Source organism: Saccostrea echinata, unplaced genomic scaffold (assembly GCF_033153115.1).
Source record: "Saccostrea echinata isolate AGI-Se365-2 ecotype Australia unplaced genomic scaffold, CSIRO_AGI_Sech_v1 ptg000025l, whole genome shotgun sequence".
Lineage (NCBI taxonomy): Eukaryota > Metazoa > Mollusca > Bivalvia > Ostreida > Ostreidae > Saccostrea > Saccostrea echinata.
The window spans coordinates 20,076,371-20,099,976 of record NW_026889774.1 but is presented as its reverse complement, the minus strand read 5'-3'; the positions used below and the strand labels follow the sequence as shown (position 1 = coordinate 20,099,976).

The following is a 23,606-nucleotide window of genomic DNA, read 5'->3' as shown; positions in this document are numbered from 1 at the left end:
GGAAGCAATCGACCCTGAAAACGATAAGTCTGCCCAAAAAATCATGTGAAAAGAGGAAAAAATACAATGAAAATAGAATGGTGAGAAATTTTATCACCAAAGAAAGAAATACTAGTAGTAGCAGACGAATAACAGGGCATGGAGGAGGAAAATCATGTATTTTCATACAAGATTATTTTCCTTGTCATTCTACAGCTGTAGTATCTGAATAACACTAAAATTTTGCGTTTTAACCCTGTATATGATTTTTCCCATCTGTACAATGACAATGAACTTTATTCTCATAACTGAAAAACAGTGTAGGGCAAGATACAGCATGTACAAAGTGCACAAATAATATAATAAACAGAAATATTACATACCTAAAGAAGGTATGAAAGACTGTAATTAACCAAGAGAGCCAACTTTCTCAATTATTTACACATTTTGCTAAGTTATTAATACCTGTTACATTAAAAGCATTTCAAATTTTAAAACATTTGGATTCGATTGAAAATTCTTTGGTAAATACATAACTCGAGAATTCTTCATAGATACATCAGTACATTTAAATAAGTAATGAAATTCATCCCCAATTTCATTCCAGTAACATAATTTTCAAATTCTATTCTATTTGGGGATGTTAAATCATCTTCCAGTCTCAATAGGTAATTTTGTATCCCCAGTTCTCTAAATACATGTACACAATATTTTTTGGATTTTAAGAGGCAATGTCAACAAAGATTCTTCAAAGATTAATGATTTTTTTAATTCTATAATTCAAACATTTACCTTTAGGGAAAGTTTGAACTTCACTAAACCATGATTACTTTGTGCACATGGTAAATACCTTATTTTTGGGGGAGGGGGGTCAAAACTTCTAACTTCAAAAATTATTTATTATAATCCAATTTTTATGACAAATTTGAATTAAACAATACATACCATGTAATAATCATTTTAAAACCTGCCAACAAAATTGTTAAGAAAGAAGAATTATGGGGAATTATTTCTTGTCGTGGAAGGATATTTAGAAGAAAATTCTTCAAATCTACACATTTGTTTGATTTATTATCTTGGAACTTTAGTCCTACATATTTTTACTCGAAGAATATCTTTTCGTTATTATATGCTAGAAACATTAAAAACATATAGGTTTCAATTAATAGCGATTCTCTGTAACCACTTAAACTTCTTTGCCACGCATGGTCACCGATTTTGATGAAACTTTGCCCATTATTACAACTTGACACCAGAAACATATATCAAATAAAATTTCGTTGCTATGCGTCTTGGTTGCCATGGTAACAGCCAGAAAAGTTGAAAAAAATGAGATTTTCAGCTACTTTGAATCTTTATTAAGCCTTAATAAAGACTAAGAAAAATAAACAAACCATTCTCACAAGAACCTGACATCTTGTTGCCACTTATGCTATAAAGAAACTATTTAGAATTTATCTCTAAGTAAGTGGTAACCATGGGTACATTTGGAATACATTTTAGATGCTGAAAAATGCAGAAAAACGCTCAATATTCACTAATGATAGGTGTTAAATGATCAAACTCAATCAACAACCTAAGAAAAAACAATAAAATATTTGACCTTAAGTAATTAGGTATTGGCAATATTATTCTAAAAATAACTTTCATGGTTGCCATGGTAACACAGTGTAACCATGCAAAATATGTTGCTAAGATTGGGTTAATGCTACTATCTTCAGGAAAAACAATAAAATTCATGATTGGCACATATACATCCTTAGGACCTTGCAACACCGACAACATAAGAAAAATTGGGATTAATTGTTACTTTGCAGTGTAACCATGGAAACAATGTACCAGTTGTTTAAAGTGATATTTTTTTGCTGCCTTAGGAATTTACTTACTTTTTATTCAAGAAACATATTATTTGACTCACCTTGAATAGTACTTATCTGGAAGAACTAAAGTTGAATATCATATATTGATAACGTTTGTTGAAAAATACAACACTGTTGCTATGGTAACCAAGAAGGGAAAATGTTCGATTTTGTTAATTTTATATCAATATTAAACCCTATGTGCCAAATTTTTGCATCCAGTTAGAGATTGGGTGGCAGTCAAAATTGAAAGTCAGCTTAGTTGTTCATAATTATCAATCATAAAAGTTTTGGGAATCTACATACAAGGGTACGTATCCAAGGAAACAGAATATTTTTCAGATTTTTATGCATATTTTTTCGGCTTATTTCCATAGCAACGGACTATTTAAAGAATTGAATTAGAATTTTTTGAAATGTGAAAATTAGGGCCACATGAACGTCTTTAAAAATTGATCATTAGTTATATAAAAATATGCTTTTTAAAAAGACAGGATAAGATTTAAACACTAAGAGAGTAAATTTAAAATCCCTTCTTGGTATTAAAACCATGGCAACCATTGCCATCCTATCAGAAATATCATATTTCTTCCTTGGTATATGTTACAAGGATCTTTTTTCTATTATTTGCTTGCATTTCAACCTATAATTTTTTTTTATTCTTTAGTGTATGATTTTATAAAATTAAACGGGCAAAATTATTACATTTGAAAACTTTGTTTCCATAGTAACGAATGTAATAATTGATTTACCAAACATGTTTATCGTGCATTTAAGACATCAGGCCTTCAACTTTCAGAAACAATCATTGCCACTTGTTTGCTTTGCTGCAAACGTTAACTGTGGGACGCTGAACATGTTGAAAAATGCCATTTTTCAAACTGTAGGACATGTTGCCATGGTAACCATGACACGTAGCAACCATTTTCTGCCTGATTTGAGTTTACAGTATCAAAGACTTTTATCATAGAGAGTTTGGAGAAATTCTGAGACTATGCGTGCCACAGCTCCTATATAAAAGTTCAAGTCGTTACAGAGAATGGCTCTTAATATTTTAAAAAAAGTTTTACACATTCACTCATGATCAACAGACTTCGCCTGAAAAACGCATATTTTGACCAATATCTCAGAATTTACATAACTGGTCCCACATTTTTCTCTCATTATTTTAGACTACGCGATACTTTCAACCGACCAGCACTTTAATCATAAAAAGCTTGATATGAAAAAAATATCTAATGAGTGATATGTCCACGAGATAAAGGGGTAAGCATGGGATAAAAGAAAATATTTTACTCCCTATTTAGATTTTTAATGCGCTACATGTATATATGAGTAGTTTTCTAAAATATATTTCTCAAAAAATCCTTGATATAACTCAAGTCACGAGTGACATACATATACCTTAATTGAATTTTCCTATAACACGTGGGTCAATCCACATTTATTGAAAAATTTTCTTAACAAAAATCACAACATGGTTTCCTATACATTTTTAATGCACGTAAAAGTTTTGCAAACAATTTAGAACTCTGAGCATTAAGTAGCTTACCCCAAAATGAAATCATTCTAACTTTGATATCAATTATTAAAGGATACTTGCAAATTTTCCTATACACCATAAAGTTCGGTGTTGGTGTTTTCAAGCTGAATATATGTTAACAACATTTAAGATGTAACTTCTCGATAAGATTAGTATTGTGTTAACCCCACACTTCACATCCATATAGGAGTATTGGCAATTTTGTCAAACATGGGTGAATTCAAAAACAATGACCAGCAAATTGAATTTTTTTTAAAAAAAATTCAACTACCCAAGTTGCAATAGAATAGACAATTGGATAAAAAAGTCTGAGAATTTTTATTAATAAAACTTCATTTGAAAAAAGAAAATATCACTATATCCTAAAAGATTTTCTAAAATACATAATCAAAAGAAATTATAGTTTTTTATGCTTCAAAATGGTATCAGGGATATAAATAGTTAGATCTAAACCTTGATTGAGTTTCTTCTCCTGTATATGTGGAAAAAATTTGGCTTTTTGATTGTTATTTTACACTATTTTTTTCAATTCTGGTTTGAAAAGTTTTAATATGAAAGAAATATGAAACAATAAAATTCCCCCCAAATCATTTTTTTTTTGTACATTTAAGTCTGTTCTTTAAGCTTAGAGAGAATTTTGACATACAAGTTTTCTAACAAAAAACACTAGATTTTGAAGTGACCCTATGTTACATTATTGTGTTGCACTCCTGACATCTGATATCTAATTTTATTTAACATTGTTTTAAAAATTATCACACACAATAACTCATTCTTAGTTTGTAAATCAGTTCATCTTTTTGATATTTTTTTATCATTTACAGCAAGTTTTGCATATTTTCAAGACATCAAACATGGTTATTTGCAATGTGTAATATACATACACTGTATTTAAAAATATTTGTTACGTGATGAAAACTATTCTCTGAATTGATTGTAAATATCTGTAATTAGTTGATAGACATAATGTTTTGAACATGAAATAGTATCAAACTTTTTTTTCAATTTATTTTTTTAGTAAAGATAGATGGGGATCATTGATAATTATAGAACAGTTTTGTTGCACTCCTGACTGCAGTAAAATTAAAACCACAGAACACAAAAATTCATAAAGTGTTGGCAACATCAAGTGATAACGAAATTGTGCAATATTTATAGTCCAATACTTCATAATGAAAACACATGAAAGTATTTTAACTTGGCTTTATATCTTGAAATATTCCCTATCTATTCAAAAAACTAGCTAAAATATATATTTAGAAGATAAAATATATTTTATAGTATAATGTCCTTCACAGGACAAACACTATAAGCAACTGAGGTCAACCAGAAACATTCTACTCATCAATTTTTTCTTTATATTTATTCATATTTGATCAGTAATAATTCTAACATATTTGTTGCACTCCTGACCAAGAGCATGAGGCCTTTAAAGTAGAATTATGAAGCCAAAATTACATCAGAACTTATTCTATTGTTTCAGTGAAGTTAAGATGGAATTTTTTGAACTTTATAACAATATAACAATTTTTCAGTGTGTTTATTTTTCACATTCTTAAAAATCAAAAAAAATCAAAGAAAAGTTAAAAAGACATTCGAAATAATAAAATTGAAAAAAGAAGGATTTTTATAATAAAGCTGTCAATAATTTAGTACTAAATTATTCAAATAGATCATTATTAATTAAAGAATATTTCTTAGCATAAGTAGAAGTATTTTCATCATATAACTTGAATCTTTAAAAAAAATGTGCTGCACTCCTGACCATATAAATACAGATCTGAAACACAGACAGACCCTGTAATTAATAAATCTATTTGGTAAAAATGTTTAATGTTTTCTGTGTCTTTATTTTCCAAAATAAAAACAAGAGAATCATATACTGATAAAAGTTTTTTCATGCTGGGGAAAAAAACATCAAATATTGCACTCCTAACATTATTGGGTATGCACAGATACTTGAATCTCATAAATGCTGCTTGGGATTAATATAACATTTTTAAGTTTTAAATTGTATATCAGTTATTGTTTTACACTTTCAAAACTCTTTTTTGACTTAATTGTCTTTCAGATTTTTAAAATCAATGTTTGTTTGTTTGTTGTTTTTTTTTTGGCAACACTACTTTTTTTTCTGTTGCACTCCTGACATGGTATAACATTTTTTCAACATCAGCCATGACCACACAAAAGTTGCTACAGTCTACATTTGAAGCTCAATACTTTGAATATTATCAGAAAAGTCTATTTCTACCATAAACCATTTTTTATTTATTTCGCAGATCTTAAAAAATATATTGAATTTTCAAAATGTCACAAAAAGGTGTTGCACTCCTGACATTTTAAGCATCATTTTTTTATCAACTTTTTAGTGAATTGAGATATCAGTGATATTTGGCAGGTATTTAGACACTCTCTAAAGACATATGCTGAGACATAGAAATTTTTTCTCACTGCCTGAACTTTTAGTGCAGGTTGAAAAATATGGGTTTTGTAATCTATTTTTAATTCACCCACATATCTAATCTACAATATATTCCTGAATTATGTTTTCTACATCTACCAACAACACTATACATAGCATTGGTAGCTTTGTCATATAGATCTTTGGTATATTTATTGAGTTCTTATTGAAAATCGTGAAAGGGGTCTAGATATATTTGTTTGTACTATATATATATAGGTAATTATATAGGTAAAACTGAGTTATTGTTCTTTGGGTAAATTGTCTAGCTTGATCTTATTTTTAGATCAAGACTCCCTGTCTTCTGCATGCATACTAATAAATAATGACGACCCCCCTCCTCAGCTCCACACCCACCAAGAAAATTATATGTAATTAATGAGAAGACTTGAGCAGTAAGTCTACTGTAAAATTACTATAATCTGGTATTGTGCTAGATTCACTTTATCCATAATATGACCCTGCCCATATACATGTACCAATTAACTGACCAAATCCCAATGTCCCATTTCAAACATCAATATAAAGTAGAGATTTAGTGCTTTCATTTCCTATAAAAAAAAAAGTTTCCCCTGAAAGTCCAGGTATTGAAAAACAGGCTTTGCGAAATTGCAATGTTTTTGAATTTTGAAGAAAATGGGTGTATTGTCAAGAGTACCTTCAGCAAAGAATGAAAATATGAGTCCACCCCTCGATCCAAAAAATAAAACACGGATTATCTTCTGAAACAGTTCTTTCATTATATAACATTGAACATTTTGGATCAGAGGTTGAGGTCTATGCAAAATATTGAAAAGACAGCTTAAAATATTGGCCTTTTTTTAACTTTTGGATTTGAGGATAATAACGCAATTCATGACGTCATAATAAAGGGACTAGCAAGAAAAATACGTTATTTTTAATAGTATGTAGTCAAAAGTGAAATATTCAATGTATTTTCAACTAAAACTGAGCAGTTTTGATTTTTTTTTTTTAGACTTTCAGAGGACCAAAAAAGGTCCTAAGTGAACTTTTTTTTTAATTTTCTTTCTCAACCATGCTGAATATAACAGAAAAGTGCTTTTTCGTAACCCTTTTCCTTTTCTCTGTTTTGAACGCCAGCACAGAGAATCAGCATTTGATTTAATATATTTTTTAAAAATTATTGAGAAAATTCCGATACAAAATGAACTGCTACACTGAACTTTTAGCAGATCTTTTCATTTTTAAATTTTTTCATTCCCAATTTAAAAGGGATTGAAAAATGATAAATAGTAACCGCGCTATAATCTTCTTTTGGCGAGGTGGAAATGTAATGAACATGTTGTAATTTTACATGAGCCATATGTATAATTGATAACCACGAACAACATTTCCTGGGTAATTTTAAGGTCAAGATCTAGTAAATGAGAGGTGCCTACAAATTTCTCAAATTTGAAAAACGAATTCTTTTAATGATCCTATACAAATACAGCTTAGTAAAATACGGTGTATCAGGACTTAATTTTTAGCTAAACTCATCGGAAAACATTTTTTAAATTGCCATTTTTTAATGAAAAATGAAGAAACTTGGTATAAATAAGGGAGTTTTTTTTTCATCTCATACAAAGGAAATGTATCAATATTGCCTACAGTCTATCAAGAAATGTTTTTTTTTTAATCTTTTAGACCTCTTCTTTAAAATGATATTAAATTGAATTGATATATCGGGCTTACATTTGACATGATTTCAAATCAAATTCCATGAAAGTACTTAAGTTTATTTTCTACATCATTCTATTGTAGTCGTAAAGTACGGGAAAAATTAAGTTTAAATCAACTGTGATGTCATAATTGATTTGTGAAGAAATTGAAAGGAACAAAAAGGTTCAATTAAGAAATAAACAACAATGTTAAAAAGTTCTCTGGGAAATGAACTTGGTTGGTCACGTGATCAAATCCTGTGAAGCCCGAAGGCTTTTATCATGAAGCGCTAACGCGCTTAATGAAATATGCCGGCGTGATGCGTTGTAGTTCATGTCCTCATGAATCTTCAAAAATTAAATTCATTTCTTAAATATACATGACTGTACTATGTTCTGATATCATGTTCTACCGTATTTCATTAGGGAAATAACTTGATTTGAGCATCAAAGAACGAACAGTCTATAGTTCCTTTGAATTTAAAAGAGTGAAATAATTAAGGAATGTTTGCAGAGTTTTCTTTTTAATTACCTGTACTTTTATTTTTCTCTAATGCCTGCTTGCATTTGTTATCGTTATATTGATTTCAAGTGTTACACAAATAACATAATTATTGATATATGTTTATTTTATTCAATCAACCTAATTATAAAAGAATGATCTCCTGAAAAATCATATTGTAGTGTTTCTTTTATTCTTGCGGTTTAATCTTATTATTGTATATTATTCGATGCCCTTGCTTCAAAAGAGAAACATGTCTCCCACATACATGTATGGAGTGTACATGGATGATTTCAAATATAAATTAGGGATGTCAACGAATATTCGAATATTCATTTGATGAGTTGATATTCGAATATGAACTTAAGATTTGAATATTCGGTGTTTTTTTTCAGATTTCTTAAAAATAAGTACTGTGATTACTAAATAAGTTTTGATTAGAACAGTGCTGGAATTATCCCTGTTTAATTTACTAGCGATCAATTTCGATCGCCTGATTTCTTTCACTACTTTCTTATGTTATGTATCTATTAAATTATTTTGTTTGGGTAAGGTGTTAAAGAATTATACAATAATGCTTCAGGTATAATAATAATACAAAACTTCCTTTCATAGTTTTTATTAAATAAATACGATCGGATCTAGAATTTAGGACAACAAAACGAAAACCTTCTTAGAATGTCTATAAGACGTAAAGAGTATACTATCAAAATAAATTTATATAAATGATCATTGAATGAATGTCCAATAGAATTAGTTTGTAATTAATATTGTAAAGGACCCAATTTCAGAATATATGTGTAAATTACTTGATTATCTCGGGTTGTACATAATTTGAATAGACTTGCTCAAGTCTCTATGTATTAGTTCTCTCTTTCATACTTTTTGATAATGTCAAACACAGTTTGATAACATTTAACTATGAGGGAGAGCAGAGGACAACAAGACAAAAATGAACAAAGAATTATTTAATTAAAAAAACATAGAGACTTGGGCAAGTCTAATAATTTAAATTACATAATTTTATATTCATTATCGAGAAATTAGTTAATTACCTAGGAAAAATATCTATGGAAATAGATGTATTTGTTTATATTTTAAAAACATTGTATCGAAGATTATAATCATATCTCTTATTAGGCTGATAATTGTAATTAATTACACGTATTGAAATCTAAACAGTATATACGACTATCTTGCCTATGGTAAAACGACTGGTTCCCCAGTTGGAGCTACTATAAATACACGTTTCATTTGTTAAATTGATACTTTTCTACATTTAAATCAATTATTTGTTTCAAACATTGACAAATATCAATTGGAATTTCTTATTGTACAGCTACAAAAGTCTTCATACAGTTTTACTTCCAATGTAAGTATACCTACGCTAAACCTTTCATGAGAGTAGGATGATGCATATTTAAAATAAACAAGATTTTATTTATTTTATCGAATATTCGAATACTTTCATTGAATATTCGAATATGAATTATTGACAAAATTGACATCGGATCCCTAATATAAACAGACACTTACTGCACAATTAAACAAAACTTTGGGCTAGAACTTTATTTTTTAATCATAAGAAAATTTGAGAAAAGGAAGATTTTGACAAAATTTCGAATCTCTTACAATCTGATGATTGAAAAGTCGACGTTATGGTATACCAAGAGAAGAGAGAATATGCCCCAATTGTAAATTAAAAGAGGTAGAAGATGAAATAAATTTTCTTTTGGGTTGTCCATGCCATAGTCTATCAAGAATTAATTTACTCTCCACAATATCTCTGAGATCTCATCTTTTTAATAGTATGACTGTCTAAAAATAACCAATTTTTATGGTTAATGAACTGCGAAGATGTTGATGTGCTGTGCAATTTGTGTGAATTTATGTCAAACATGTATGTAGTTAGACAAATTCAAAGTCACATGTAGATATTGACTTTCATTTACATGCACTTTAATTCACTACTTATATTACAGTATGTTATGTTGTTAATATGCGTGTGTTGTTGTATACTCTGCATAAAGCAGAAGTGGATTAAATAAAATAATAATATTATACTATCCTTCAGCACTGACTCTTGCTGTTCATTGCAGTTTAATATAATTTACACGTATGTATACCATGGTATACGATGTACCTACAAAAAATGCTAAATTCAATAAATCAATAAAACCACGTAATCATACTGAAAAAAATACAATCACAGAGACATTTTTTATGTCAGCAGTGTCCGCTTAGAAAGTTTTTGACCTCTTCCCGCGAAAAATTGCCGGAGAACTTCCGGTAAAAAGCAGGAACTGAAAATTGTCACGTGGGCGTTATTTACAAACACTTGCAATGAGCGAATGACTTCACAAAACAGTTAAGCCACAAAACAATCGTCTGTCTGAAGCCGGTTCATTTACTGAACATGGCGCTAAAGGACACGATTATATTATGGAACGATGGCATAAATTCATATCTAGAGGAGGAATTTGAAGAGGCTATTTCTAAGTTTCAACAAATCGAAAATCCGAATGCTCGCATCCTTTACAACATCGCCTTTACACATCTCCAATTAAACAGATTAGAGGATGCAGTGAAGGTATGCTTAAAATTATAACCAATCTCTCTCTCTCTCTCTCTCTCTCATCGTCGCAAACCGCGGTTTTGAGTCCACAAGTCTGATAAGACGATAGAGAAAAATCATATAGGTTTACATATTTATAAACAAATACCCATTAGTACCTGTGCTCATCCCCTACCCCCAACCCCATCCATCAGCTATTTCCACGCCCATATAAATACACACACGCCATATATCTTGAGAACCAGCAGTTTTTTGTGGGGGGGGGGCTGAAATGGCATAAATTGATCCAGTATTACTTGAAAAATAAATTTTAGTTGTGAGTTACTACAGAATTTTTTTTAAAATCAATTCAAGTAGTATGAAGTACTTAACCTCTAGGCCATTCATTTTTTTCTAAGTAAAGAGTCCACTTGCTGTTTGTTTTTTTTGTTTTGTTTTTTTTTACATAAAAAGCCAATGTTCAACAGAGGAAGATTTGAAATTGCTTACTTGAAAAATCAGTTTTTGTTAATTTAGTATTTCTAACTAGTAAATTAATCCAGCAAAAGAGAGATTATGGCCTTGCTTTTATGCATAATTTCAGTGCTTTTAGTAGTTTGGGTGCATTATACAAAAAGTTTCTTTTGATGTTCAAAACATTATGTATTTTGCCTGTAGCAATACTTTCAGAAATGAAAGAATACTCAAATTGCTTCATTTTCCTCATCAAAACTTGAAACTGAATAGTGAATATAAAGTGCCCGTAACCTGATTAAAGTTCATGAATTAAACATTATAAGTGATGATCTAGTTGATTTTAACTGAAACCACAACTTTGGAAGAGTTAGATTTGAAAACAACCAATAGAGCAAATTTGAAAGTGAATTTTTAAACCTTGCAATAGCAAAACTACAATTAAAAATTGTATTCACTTATCCACTGGCTGTGAGTGGGATAGCTCTTTTATCAAATCTGTGTCAAGAACTATTCCCAGAGGGCTTGCCCGAGGGGATTAGTTCCTGTCAAGGGTTTGATGAGAGAGCTATTCCTCTCACAGCCAGTAAATAAATATTTCATTATACTTTATTTGTATATTATCATTTCTGAGGGGTAGATAGTAAACACCTACATGTATTCACTGGCTACTAGGACAACAGCAAGTTTATCATCCCTCAAGAAGCAACTATTTCAATCCGCTGTGCCTCATGAAATAGTTGCTGTCTTGGGGGACAATAAACTTGCTATTGTCTGAATAGTCAGTAAATAGGTGTTTTATTATACCAAAGCAGACAATATTTCTGTCACCTCATGATCCAATAAAACCAAAAGAGCTCCAAGATAAAATTCGAGGGAAATGGAATGCTGCTGGTGAATAGTTTGATGACTGTTTCACCATGGGCGAATAGCTCAAAAACTTTTCCATGGTAGGGGCTGTTTAGAAAAAATAGCAGGTTTATTCGTCATATTCTTAATTCAAAAGAATTCATGGTATAATAACAAAAACTATACCCTAGGGTATAGCTTTGTGGAAATCTTCAGTGTTGGAAAGGTAGCCAACCAATCATATTGCATGAAATGAAAATTTAGCGCCAAAATGTGAATGAAAAATTTCTGAGAGATGGGTAACACAAACTCTACCCCAGGATATAGCTTTGCTATATATGTGAAAATTTTCAGGCTATATATTAAAAAAATTAAGTTATTTTATTTTCTAAACTGTATCAATATTGGACACATTTCAATAGAAGTATAATAATGAAACCTGTCTAATTTGATATATGCATTAGGACAAAAATTGAATTCAAAGTGAAACAGATAACACAAGTGTCAGATTAGACAGTTTTTACTCACCTATAAGGCCATTCCAATTTTACTCACCTATAAGGCCATTCCAATTTTACTCACCTATAAGGCCATTCCAATTTTTTCTATGTTGAGTGTCCACCCAAAACTCAAAAACCTATCTTTCTATCAGGAAGAAAACCAAACAAAATGCAGCAATATTTATTAAATTTATAACTATCATTTGAGAATTCTTTTTATAATGTAAGAAAAATAAATGATATTGTTATCATTTAATTTCTTTAAAATAATTGATTCTGATTGGATAAAAAATTCTTTTGATAACTGCATCAATAGAATTTGGAGTTCGCTTGCACTCAGCAGCCGGAACTACTTTGCCTGTCTTTACATGTGTATTTCCCGCTTCCAGAAGTTCATGAAGGAACAATTGAATACCTTTTCTCTAATAGATATATTCCTGAATTTCGAAACTTGTCCGTTACGTTCCTGACTTATTGTCTACTTTCGTTTCTTTTTGAATTATCCCCCTTTGCTAAACAAATCAGATCGTCTGCATGACAACAATACAGTAATGGGAAAGAAAGAAAGAAATCAGCATACCTATGTTAAATGTTTGACTTTGAGATAACTGGTATGAACAATAGAACTGTGAAGAAATGTTTTTATGCTACCAAAGCGGGGAAATGCCGTTAATCTGTTAATTCTTAGGAATCGAATGTTCGAGAAAAACGACACGGCATGAAGGGCGCTGCATGAATGAGGACGGAATTCTTTCAATGTTAAACAGTAGGCAACAGACTCTTTCAGATTTTACAGCATGGACAGGCTGTGATACATATTTATATGTTCGGTTTGAAATTCAGATGAAGAGATGCGCAAATGAAATTCAAAATTTCTGTGACCTATAGAAAGAGTTGTTAGGATATCTGAGTAGCATCCCTTGAAATTTACGAACCGGGGAAAATATACCCATTGGGATATAGCAAAAAATTAATAACACAACAGGTAAGTTTTTTGTGTTAAAGAACTGTTAATTATTGTTAGAAAAGGCTGGTAGTGACACGACAATATTTGAGAACGTTGTTTCTTCGTTAGGCCTATAGCCATTTTGAAATTCAGCAACATTGTTGTGATATATTCCTACGCACTGTTTTTGATGCGTAAATTTTATAGTAAACTGAGGGAAAGTTTCATTTTATTATTTTAAAATCATAATTAAATGATAAGAAATGAATGCATTGATGACGTTTTCCGTCCAAATTTTTTCTTTGATACGTCGGTCAAAGAAAAAAATATTACATTCATTTCTTAAATACCTTTAAAAATTAGCTCCTATATAAATATATACTAAAAAAAAAGTCTAACATTCCTAATGTTTTACTGAGCGGTCATAAAAAAATCCATGTTTGACCGCAGAGTGAGATATTGGACCTGTGGACAAGATATTGGACTGCTTATGTCACATTGTGGGCAGGATTATCTAAATCTTATTTGCATTCTTTAGTATGGAAGCTAGCAGCAAAAGAGAAATGTATAATTTACTAGATGAAATCCCGCGCAAGCACGGGGAATTGAATTTTTTCTTCCACTGACAGAAAATATTTTGTAGTTTCTACTGACAGCCTACAGGCTTATAACAGGAAGGAATACTTTGTTCAAAATCCCGCATGAAGTAGATGTACGTATCCACCCCACCCCCACCCCCTTTGTAAAAACTTGAAAATTAACAATTTCATTAATTGACGTTTATTGTGAAACTTGTTATACTATGTTATGGATATTGTACTTCAGATGCTCTTATTTCATTTCCGTCAAGGATAAAAGCAGTGAATATGCACATTTTACTGATAAATTGATTTGGGGGGAGGGGGGGTCAAAATGCACAGGTACTTGGGTCTTGGTTTATAAATATGTTTGTACCTTACTGATATGTAAATAAAGTACTTTACTTTTTAACATATCAATAAGGTACATACATATTTATAAACCAAGACTCAAGTACCTGTGTAAAATAAGCTTTTAACGCCCTATGAATAGGCCAAGTATTTGATACAAAAGACTTTTTTCAGAAAAAAATGAAATGTATTGATTAAAGCACAAAATTTTACATCTTTAATTGTTTTCGAACAATACCTTAGTCATTAATTTTCTCTTTACATGTAAGCAAATTTATTACGACGTACAAATTGTACTTCGAGTTCGTTGCCACGATGCTCTCAGTAAGGAATATATACATTTTACCGATAATTTTATTAGGAAAACGTACTATACATACATGTATATATATGTAATAGTCTTTCGATATATAAATATATTCACAGTTTATAGTGTTGTCAATGATTTACCATTATTTCAATGACCAATCACACAAAAGCTTTTTTTTATGTTATGCAGCTAAAAGCGCCTCGTTTTTTTAATGTCGGGCTCGATGCTATATGGTGTTCTAGAAGCTTCCATCAATATTAAGATCGGTGAATGACGAAAATAATTTGCACATTTCCCCTTTTACTCGGTTATCACAACTTATTTCTTTTATATCATTTAAATCAAGTTTTGATCGAATTATTCAGTGATGACATTTTATGAAATAAATAAACGATTGCTTGTTGTCAGTTTCATTAAAAATTGCCAGTAACTTAGATCCGCCAACCGGAAACGCCACCGTACTCGCGTTTTGCTATTTCATGGCTGTTTATAGAAAATAAAAGTAGACATTTAATTTAATGTACGATACTTACTATGTGAGTGAAATCTAAATATAGTTTACAGACATCATCTTGTATCTAGTGTATTGTTAGAGGAGTAAGTAAGAACTCTGGTGCACCTGTTTTGGAGTTTATTTGCAAAATTTATTAATTTATAAGTATAGATTACAAAAATAAATAAATAAATAAAAGGTATAACAAAATATTTATTGACTGGGTTCTCGTGCAAATGCGTTTTGTCGACCCCTCAAACCAAACTGTTTGCCTGAGGCCGTTATTCTTGGGTCCGACAAGACGCATGTTGCCCTCGAACCCAGTCAATAAATGTATAGTATGATCTTTGACCCAAAACTTTTAAAGAATGTAAAAAAAAAAATTGATAGGTCTATTCAGTTAGATTTAAAATCAATGCAAATTTTTGTAAGTCTGGATTTTGTTTGTGTTTTTTTTTTTTCAAACCCCAAAACTAATCTCCAAGGATGGTAAAAAGAGAAAAAAAATTGGAATGGCCTAATGCTATTGTATGGTAAACATCCCCCCTCATTTACCCCTTTAGAGTTATTCAGAATGCAAAGAGACTTAACTGAACAGTGGAAAAAATAGGATATGATGAAAATGAACTGCTAGTCTACACATATACAGGAAGAGTGATCTTGTGTAATAGAGATGTTGATCAACAAACCATCATAAACTATTGCTGTTTATAAATTACATACATTGCATCCTGATTGACAAATAAGCCTCCCACTTAGGTTAGTTAATCATCTGGTACTTCCGTAATATGGTACTGTTTATCAGTATTAGATCTGAGAAGCTATATTCTCCAGTGCTGAAAGTATAAATTTGGAGTTTAATAAGATAAATTATCAAACCCTATCAATTTCTTTAAGGACAAAAACATTCAAGTAGATGATATGGATTGAGATGTGACGTATATCTAATCTATGTCCATAGTTACTAAACATCCTGCACGTATCAAGATGGAATTTCCTTCTCTAGATAATTTGTGCCTCAATCTCTATGAGCATTCTATAGTGAATAGTATGTTTAGCTGTCTGTCTTTCCATCAGTTATTAATTAATTGCATGTTCTCAATATATTCTCTCCCCTTAGCCAAATCAGCTTATACTAGTATTTCATCCATACAAGTCTCCTAAATGAAGGGTGTGCAGTGACAAATCTAACCATAATCTAATCTAATCTAACCAATTAGGAGTACCATTTAGGTTAAAGGTCAAGGTCAAAATACTGGTAGGTATCTGTATAGAATCTTGTCGGTACTTGTAGCTTATTTTCTCTCCCCTTGGCCCAACCTAGTTCATTAACTTCCCCTTAAGAGTGCCATTCTGTGTTAAAAGGGCCTGCAATGACCTTGAACTAACTTGTTGTAAGACAGTAAGAGGTCAAGGTTGAAACAGATCTTTGTGTAAAATCATGTTCGGTATTACAATAACTTTGTGGAAGGTGTCTGAAAACCTGAATAATAGATAAAGATATTACCTGCAAAGAAGGTAAAAATTTATCATTTTTATCATAGATACCAAAATAAAAGTGAATTATGCTGATATCATGCATATGATGGTCTGATAATCAGAAGTCACTGTGGTGTTATTGTATGATAATACATTACAGTATTTGAATATAACTTCTTTGCAGAATTTCAAAGAAACAGTTCAAAAAGACCAACACTTGGCCATTGCCCATTTCTGTAAAGGACTTGTAGAAGCAAAGCTCCACAGGTACAGAGTACATGTTTTAATGTTTTAACTTTAACTAAGATTTTACTGGGTAATTATAGAAAGTGGAAATACAGTTTTACATGTAGATCTATATGTAAGATAGGAATTACTTGGAAAATTCTGTTTTTGGGCCAGCAATCTCCCAAGTTGAGTTTGAAAATCAATTTTAAAAAAAAGAAAAAAAAGAAGGATTCAGGGATTCGTGAACAAAATCCTCTTTGATTAGCAACATTGAGATGCACCATTTTTTTAATTTCCTGATTTAAACATAAGTTTCTCACAAGCTGATTATAAAAGAGATAAGGAGAATGTCACGTAGGGATGCAAGTACTAATTAAGTAACAGTCCTCTCTGTGCTAGCTGGGAGCACATTACTTAATGCCTTTTGCAAGTATCATTCTAATATTGGAATGAAAAGCTTCATGTATTGGCCTAACCCAAATAATTTCAATTGGTGTAATGGCTCTTATTGCATATGAATGCACATTTGTGTGTATGTCCAGAGTAAACTATGCACATTTTCATCTCACTCTTCATTATTGCTGAGCCTATTTCAACCAAACTGGCATTCTTAAAGGGGACACAAATTTCTTTAAATGAAGGACCATACCATTTTACAAAATAAGATAAAAGAGATGAAAATAGGGTGGTTTCAGTAAGGAATCTTTTTCTCAAAACCCCTCGCAAGATGAAGACGCAATAATATAAAAGTATATATATACAGTCAAACCTAATTTGTTATCTCGAACTCAATAGGACAAAGTAAAAACGTCAAGCTATCCAAAGATTTGAGGTATCGAGGGTAAAATACTTAAAGAATAAGTGATAGCTAGGGAACTTCCAAATCACTTTGACATATCCATGGTATTCAAGATATCAAAGTTTGAGATACCAAGGTTCAACTGTAGTTATATATCAACCTGAACGTAAGTCAGAATGACATATATTGTTATTGCTAAACCTATAATTTTGTCTCAGCATTTTCTTTGACATTACTTCGACAATCTTAATGAAACTTTTCAGAAATGATGAACTAAGAATTTGAGATTTTTTCTTGGTAGAAAATTTCCTGTCATTTGATCATTCAAGACAACATGGGCTACTGCTAGCAATGGTAAACAATCTAGTTTAGATTCTGAATTTGTTCAGATTTGTTCAAAACTTCAAATCATGGCCCCCTGGCCATAGGGTTCCTGTTAATAATATTAAGGTGCAAACATTCATGTACTGTAGATTCAAGTTTGTTGAAGTCATAGTCACCAGAGCAAGGGTGGAGTCACAATAGGGGTAAAAATAACACATGTTAAGATAAAGAATTTTAAAAAAATTTCTTCTACAACAACAGAGCCACGGTTAGCTGCATTAATAATATGCAAGCATGAATTCCTATGTTGTGTAAAAACAAGGTTTTTTTGAAATCACCATGCATTCCCAGGATAAGAGCAGGGTCACAATGAGGGTTGTCAAAGTTTTATAAAATCTAAGATTGTTGAAATCTGAACATTGCAGCACTTGGATTTCATGTGTTATAAATTTGTATTCATAATGACTATATGTATAATATTTATATTTGCCCAGTTACACCTGAATTGGTGTGATAAGATAGGCTGTACAATATACCGTGCTGTTTATCATGTAAACATACTTGGCCCAAGTGCATTTGTACTCATAAACATAAATGTAGTTGCTTAGAATAGTGACCTCTACTTCCTTCATTGTTTGTGATTATAGAGATTAATCATGTAATATATGATATGTAATATGTAAACACAACAAGTCATGAAATATTTTTTAATCATTTTTTAGTGCAATTTTTGAAATTTACAAAAGGGAATTTTCTTTATTGAATTGATACATAAAGATTAATTTTATATAGAACTTTTAATAAAAATATTTTTACCTGTGAAACCAAAAATGCTCAAAGTACTAAATATCGTACCTCAACATTTTAAAATATTTTCATCTAGATACAGAGAAGCCATTGCAGATTTTGACAATGCTGTGGAGAAACTAAGATCAGCAAGCTTTATAGATTACAACCAGCTAGGAATGGCATACAAGCTGACACTATCTGAGGTACAGTGAAAACTAGGGAATAAATAAACAACAACTGGTGTGCGAGGCTTATTTACACATGGTGCATATGCACCTATAATAGATATTGTAATTTAAATGAAAATAGGGAAAAAATAATGACATGACTCAAGATTTTCATTACACATATATGCTGGTCATCATCTACAGTAGCACTTGTTTATAGACTATTTTTTCACATTAATTGCCCTAAAACTACTGCAGGCATGTATCCTTCAATTTTTTATGGCCCCGTAATCGAAGATTCAAGGGCATATATTTTTTGCTTTGTCCGTCTAGCTGTCTGTCTGCAAAAATTTTAACCTTGGCCATAACTTTTGATTGGTTAGAGCTAGCTTTCATATTTCACATGTGTATTCCTTATGACAAGACCTTTCTTTGGGTACCAACATACAGTGTACTGTACATGACCTTTTGACCTTAACCTTGGAGTTTGACTTGCTTTTGCAAAATTTTACCTTGCTCATTACTTTTGAACAGTTGGTGACATTTGCATTCCTTGTGACAAGACCTTCCCTTGGATACCAACAATTTGACCTTTTGACCTTGACTGTGGAATTTGACCTACTTTTGGAAAACTTTAACCTAGGTCAAAACTTTGGAACAGTTGGTGCTAGGGCTTTCGTATGTCACGTGTGTTCCTTGTGACAAGACCTTTCCATGGGTACCAACAACTTTGACCTTTTGATGCTGACCTTTGACCTTTTGATGCTGACCTTGGAGTTTATACTTTTAAATCTTCAACCTTGGCCTTAACTTTTGAATGTTTAATGCTAGGGCTTACACTTGTTCTGTGTATTCCTTATGACAAGACCTTCCCTTGGGTATGAATATTTTTTATCTTAACCTTGGAGTTTGACCTACTTTTGAAAACTAAAACCTTGGCCATAAGGTTTGAATGGTTGGAACTAAGGTTTTCATATTTCACGTGTGTATTCCCTGTGAAAAGTTTAATCTACTTTTCAGTTTTGAAAACCTTTAACCTCTTTAATCTTTAATCTTAGCTATAACTTTTGAACAGTTGGTTCTATGGTTGTCATATTTCAAAGGCATATTCCTTGTGACAAGTCCTTTTCTTAGGTACCAAGATTTTTTACCTCTTGATGTTAATCTTGGAGTTTGACCTATTTTTGAAAAAATTAACCTTGACCTTAATTTCTGTGTGTTTGATGCAAGGGCTTTCGTATTTCATAGGTGCATTCCCAGTGACAGCTAGACCTTTCTTTGGGTATCAACATTTTTTGATCTCTTGACTTTGGTGTTCGACTTGAATTTGAGAAACTTTAACCTTCACCATGAGCAGACCTGCCATATGGGGGCATCAGTGTTTCACAAACAGTTAACACATCTTGAAATATGAAATATGAATTAAATGAATTATGAAATAAACTTAAGAAGCTGAAAATATCACATTTGAATCTCAGTATATATATTTATTGGTAAACATAGTATCTTTGTACTGAATATTGATACAAGATTTTAGCACAGTTATTAACCCTCTGCAAAAGGAACATTTACTTTCTGTCTTAAATTCTAATTGAAAGTATTTCTAACCCCCTAAACACCCATTTCATTTCCATATCCTACTTTTCAAAGTGTTCATCTTTATGAAACTGTGTTTACACTCAATTAAAAAGTAAATACTTTTGCAGCTGTAAAGCTCTGGTTTGCCTACTTTCTCCTCAAAGTAATTTTACATGAAATTCATGAAGTAAATAAAATTCCACATTTTCCCAACAGATTTGGATTGCCAAGGCTACCACTATGAAAATGATGGGTAGAGGACAAGAAGCGGAGGAGTTTTTGGTCGCTGTCACTAAACAGGAAGATGACGATACGACCAGAAGGAACTGTATCCAGGCACTACAAAAATTACAGGTCAGTAAGGAAGTATTTGTAATCAAACAGTATGAGTGTGCTGTAAAAGTGCACAGAAACTTTCATTGGTATTAAAACTTCTCTCTACAATTTTATTTTTACAGGCCCTGTACCTTGTACAGGAAAGAGATTTTTGAATTCTGAATTTATTTTTTTTTTTATTAAGCTATTAGTACCTGCTTGTTACAGTGTATAGAATACAGTAAATCTTGGGATATGTGAATTGACTTCCCTGTATGCATAATTTGTTATTTTGGTATAACAAATTATATATAAAAGTATATAAGGTAAACTTCAATATCTCGAACTTGTCAGGACTGAGGGGAAACTTCGAGATATCCAAGTGTTCAAGATATTGAAATTGATGAATTTGGTACCAATATTGCAATGTTTCATGTTCTATTAACAGGGAATTACCCCCCCCCCCCTTTCCCCCATGTGCATAATTTAGGTGGTAAAGGTTTCAGTTCGTACTTAGTAATTATCTTTTTAAAAATGCATTTGCATATACACTTATAATGCATATATTATTTTATTTAATACTGCAACACATACATTTTACAAATTTCCATTGCTTTCATAGCGATAATCATGCTTGTTTCAGGATTTCTGATACCTGGATATGTGTTACACTTTGTAAATGATAAAATCGATCACTGTAATAAGGATTAAGATGGAAACAGGAATTAAAATTTATCATTTAGTGTAAATTCTGGATGGCCATTTTATTTCCATGATATCAATACATTTGCTTATCAATTACAGGATATGAAAAAAGAGGTATCGGCATTAAAGAGACGGCACTCTCTACGCAGTCAAAGTTGGTATCATGGTCGTCTACTGAGACAGGAGGCAGAGAAAATGCTACGCAATGAAGGTGATTTCCTAGTCAGAGAGAGTCTTAACAAAAAGAAAAACACGTCACAATACGTCCTGTCTGTCCTGTGGCAGAACTACAGACACATTCTGCTTATACAGGATGATGAGGTACATGTTATATAAAGAAAATCTAATTAATTTGTAAATATGGAAATGTTCACATGAGGGTGATCTTAGAAAGTTTTGCAGTGGGACTGCAAATGCACCTCCTAGGCTTATAAAAAATACCTCATATAAAATTATAAGGGTTTTGATATTTAAACATGTATAACAAGTTCCATTTGCTTTCTTTTCATAACGTACCACTACTTTTTGTGCAAAAAAAATTATCCCAGCAACACTTTCCACATTTCCATTTTTTGTTAAATTTTTTTTAATGTCCATTTGATAGAAGAAGTTCATAGTTTTCTGAATTAGTTGAATTAAGTCTATAAGAGTAATCTTTTTTAGCTGAGTGAGAAGAGACCTTGATAAAAATATTGCAGATAAATGTGAATTTTAAAAAAAAATGTGGTATATTATATTAACATTTCTTAAATTTTACAGGGTTACTGGAAGTTTGAGAGTTTCTCTTTTCCTTCCATTCAAGAATTGATAGAATACCAACACAGCAGTGGTAAACCAGTAACCAAAAAATCAAGGGCCCTGCTAAAAAATCCGGTTGTCCAGTCAAGTGGGGTGGAGGAGGTCAGTGGATTGGTTATTGTTTTGTGCAATAGAGTTTAAATTTACATATTTTTGCAAGTCACCATATTTTAAAATACTTGTGTTTTACCCTGGTCAATATATTATAATAAATTCTAACTGGCAGTGAAAGATTTAAAAACTTTCATTCTTTTACCTATGTAGGAAGCTCCTGAGTTGTATGAGTTACCAGATTCTTGTATATTTCATCCACCAAAGGAACTGCTCAAAAATATAGATAAAAGAAATTACCTTGGCAAAGCAAGGGTAAGATTTAAAATATAAATAATACTGGTAGTTCTGTATAATGACAGTATTTAAAAATTCATCTCATTCATAATTACCTCTACAATTTGTAATGCATATATTTTTGCAGCTACTGTATGCAGGTAATTTTTTGACCCCGTTTTATTTTTACTCCTCTTGCTTTCATTGTAAGTGGGTGAATTTAAAACGGGGTGAATTCAAAGGAAACAAAATCATCTCTTTAATACAACTCTCTCTGCATGGGTGAATTTTAAATAGGGGGAATTCTTTGAAGTGTGAAAGGGTGAAATTAACCCTGTGAACAGTATTTAAAATCAAGTAAAATATTTTCATTCTTCTAAATCAGGTGGTTTCAGCTTTGGGTCAAACTGTACGAAGGAAACAGAGACCATTTGGCAAAGCAGATGATGGAGAAGATGAGAACTTTGAAAGACCTGATCAAGGCAGCCCACGTAGTTCAACAGACTCACTCCCAAAACCACGGCCAAACAGGCCACCTCCTAAGTCACCCCTCGCACAGCATAAACGCATGTCCGAAACATCCAACATATCATCATCTAGTCAGAGCTCAGAAGACTCGGTGCGAACTTTTTATTCTCGTAGGCCACCCCCTGCATTACCCTCCATAGCTCGGAGTATCAGCAGATCAATGGAGGACTTGAGCATGCAGGATGAATTAGCTGAATATGAATCAGAACCATTTAATCGTGCTAGGCCATCAGTCCCACAAAGGGCCAGAATGTCTGCTGATTTAGAACATATTTATGTTAATACAATGAATACTCAAAGACCGATAGGCAATAATAATTTTAACAATGAACTAGCGAGTGCTTTAAATAAAAGGCTAGGGAAAGGCAACTCTGAAGGTTCAAAACCAAGTCGACCCTCAGCACCAGCAAGGCCTCCACCTCCAAGGAGGAACTGAATGGCTTTAAGTTTACTGTTAAAATATGAATTCATTGAAGAGTTCATCAAGTACTTTTTGAAAATTTTGTAGC

General features: G+C 31.5%; 1 protein-coding gene across 1 annotated transcript; it reads left to right on the top strand.

Moving 5' to 3' along the window:
- The first annotated feature begins 10,325 nt into the window (after positions 1–10,325).
- Positions 10,326–23,606, top strand: LOC133192115 (uncharacterized). Its single transcript, XM_061327983.1, has 8 exons — positions 10,326–10,595; positions 16,724–16,806; positions 18,774–18,882; positions 20,641–20,778; positions 21,544–21,765; positions 22,204–22,344; positions 22,507–22,608; positions 22,955–23,606. Exons 1-8 carry the CDS (start codon positions 10,422–10,424, stop codon positions 23,531–23,533), a joined length of 1,548 nt encoding a protein of 515 aa, XP_061183967.1. The 5' UTR covers positions 10,326–10,421; the 3' UTR covers positions 23,534–23,606.

Excerpts from the sequence above, each read along its gene's own strand:
- LOC133192115 (XM_061327983.1), top strand. The coding sequence starts at position 10,422 with ATGGCGCTAAAGGACACGATTATATTATGGAACGATGGCATAAATTCA. Across the intron at positions 10,596-16,723 it reads GATTAGAGGATGCAGTGAAG|AATTTCAAAGAAACAGTTCA; the intron begins GTATGCTTAAAA and ends ACTTCTTTGCAG. Across the intron at positions 18,883-20,640 it reads ACAAGCTGACACTATCTGAG|ATTTGGATTGCCAAGGCTAC; the intron begins GTACAGTGAAAA and ends TTTTCCCAACAG.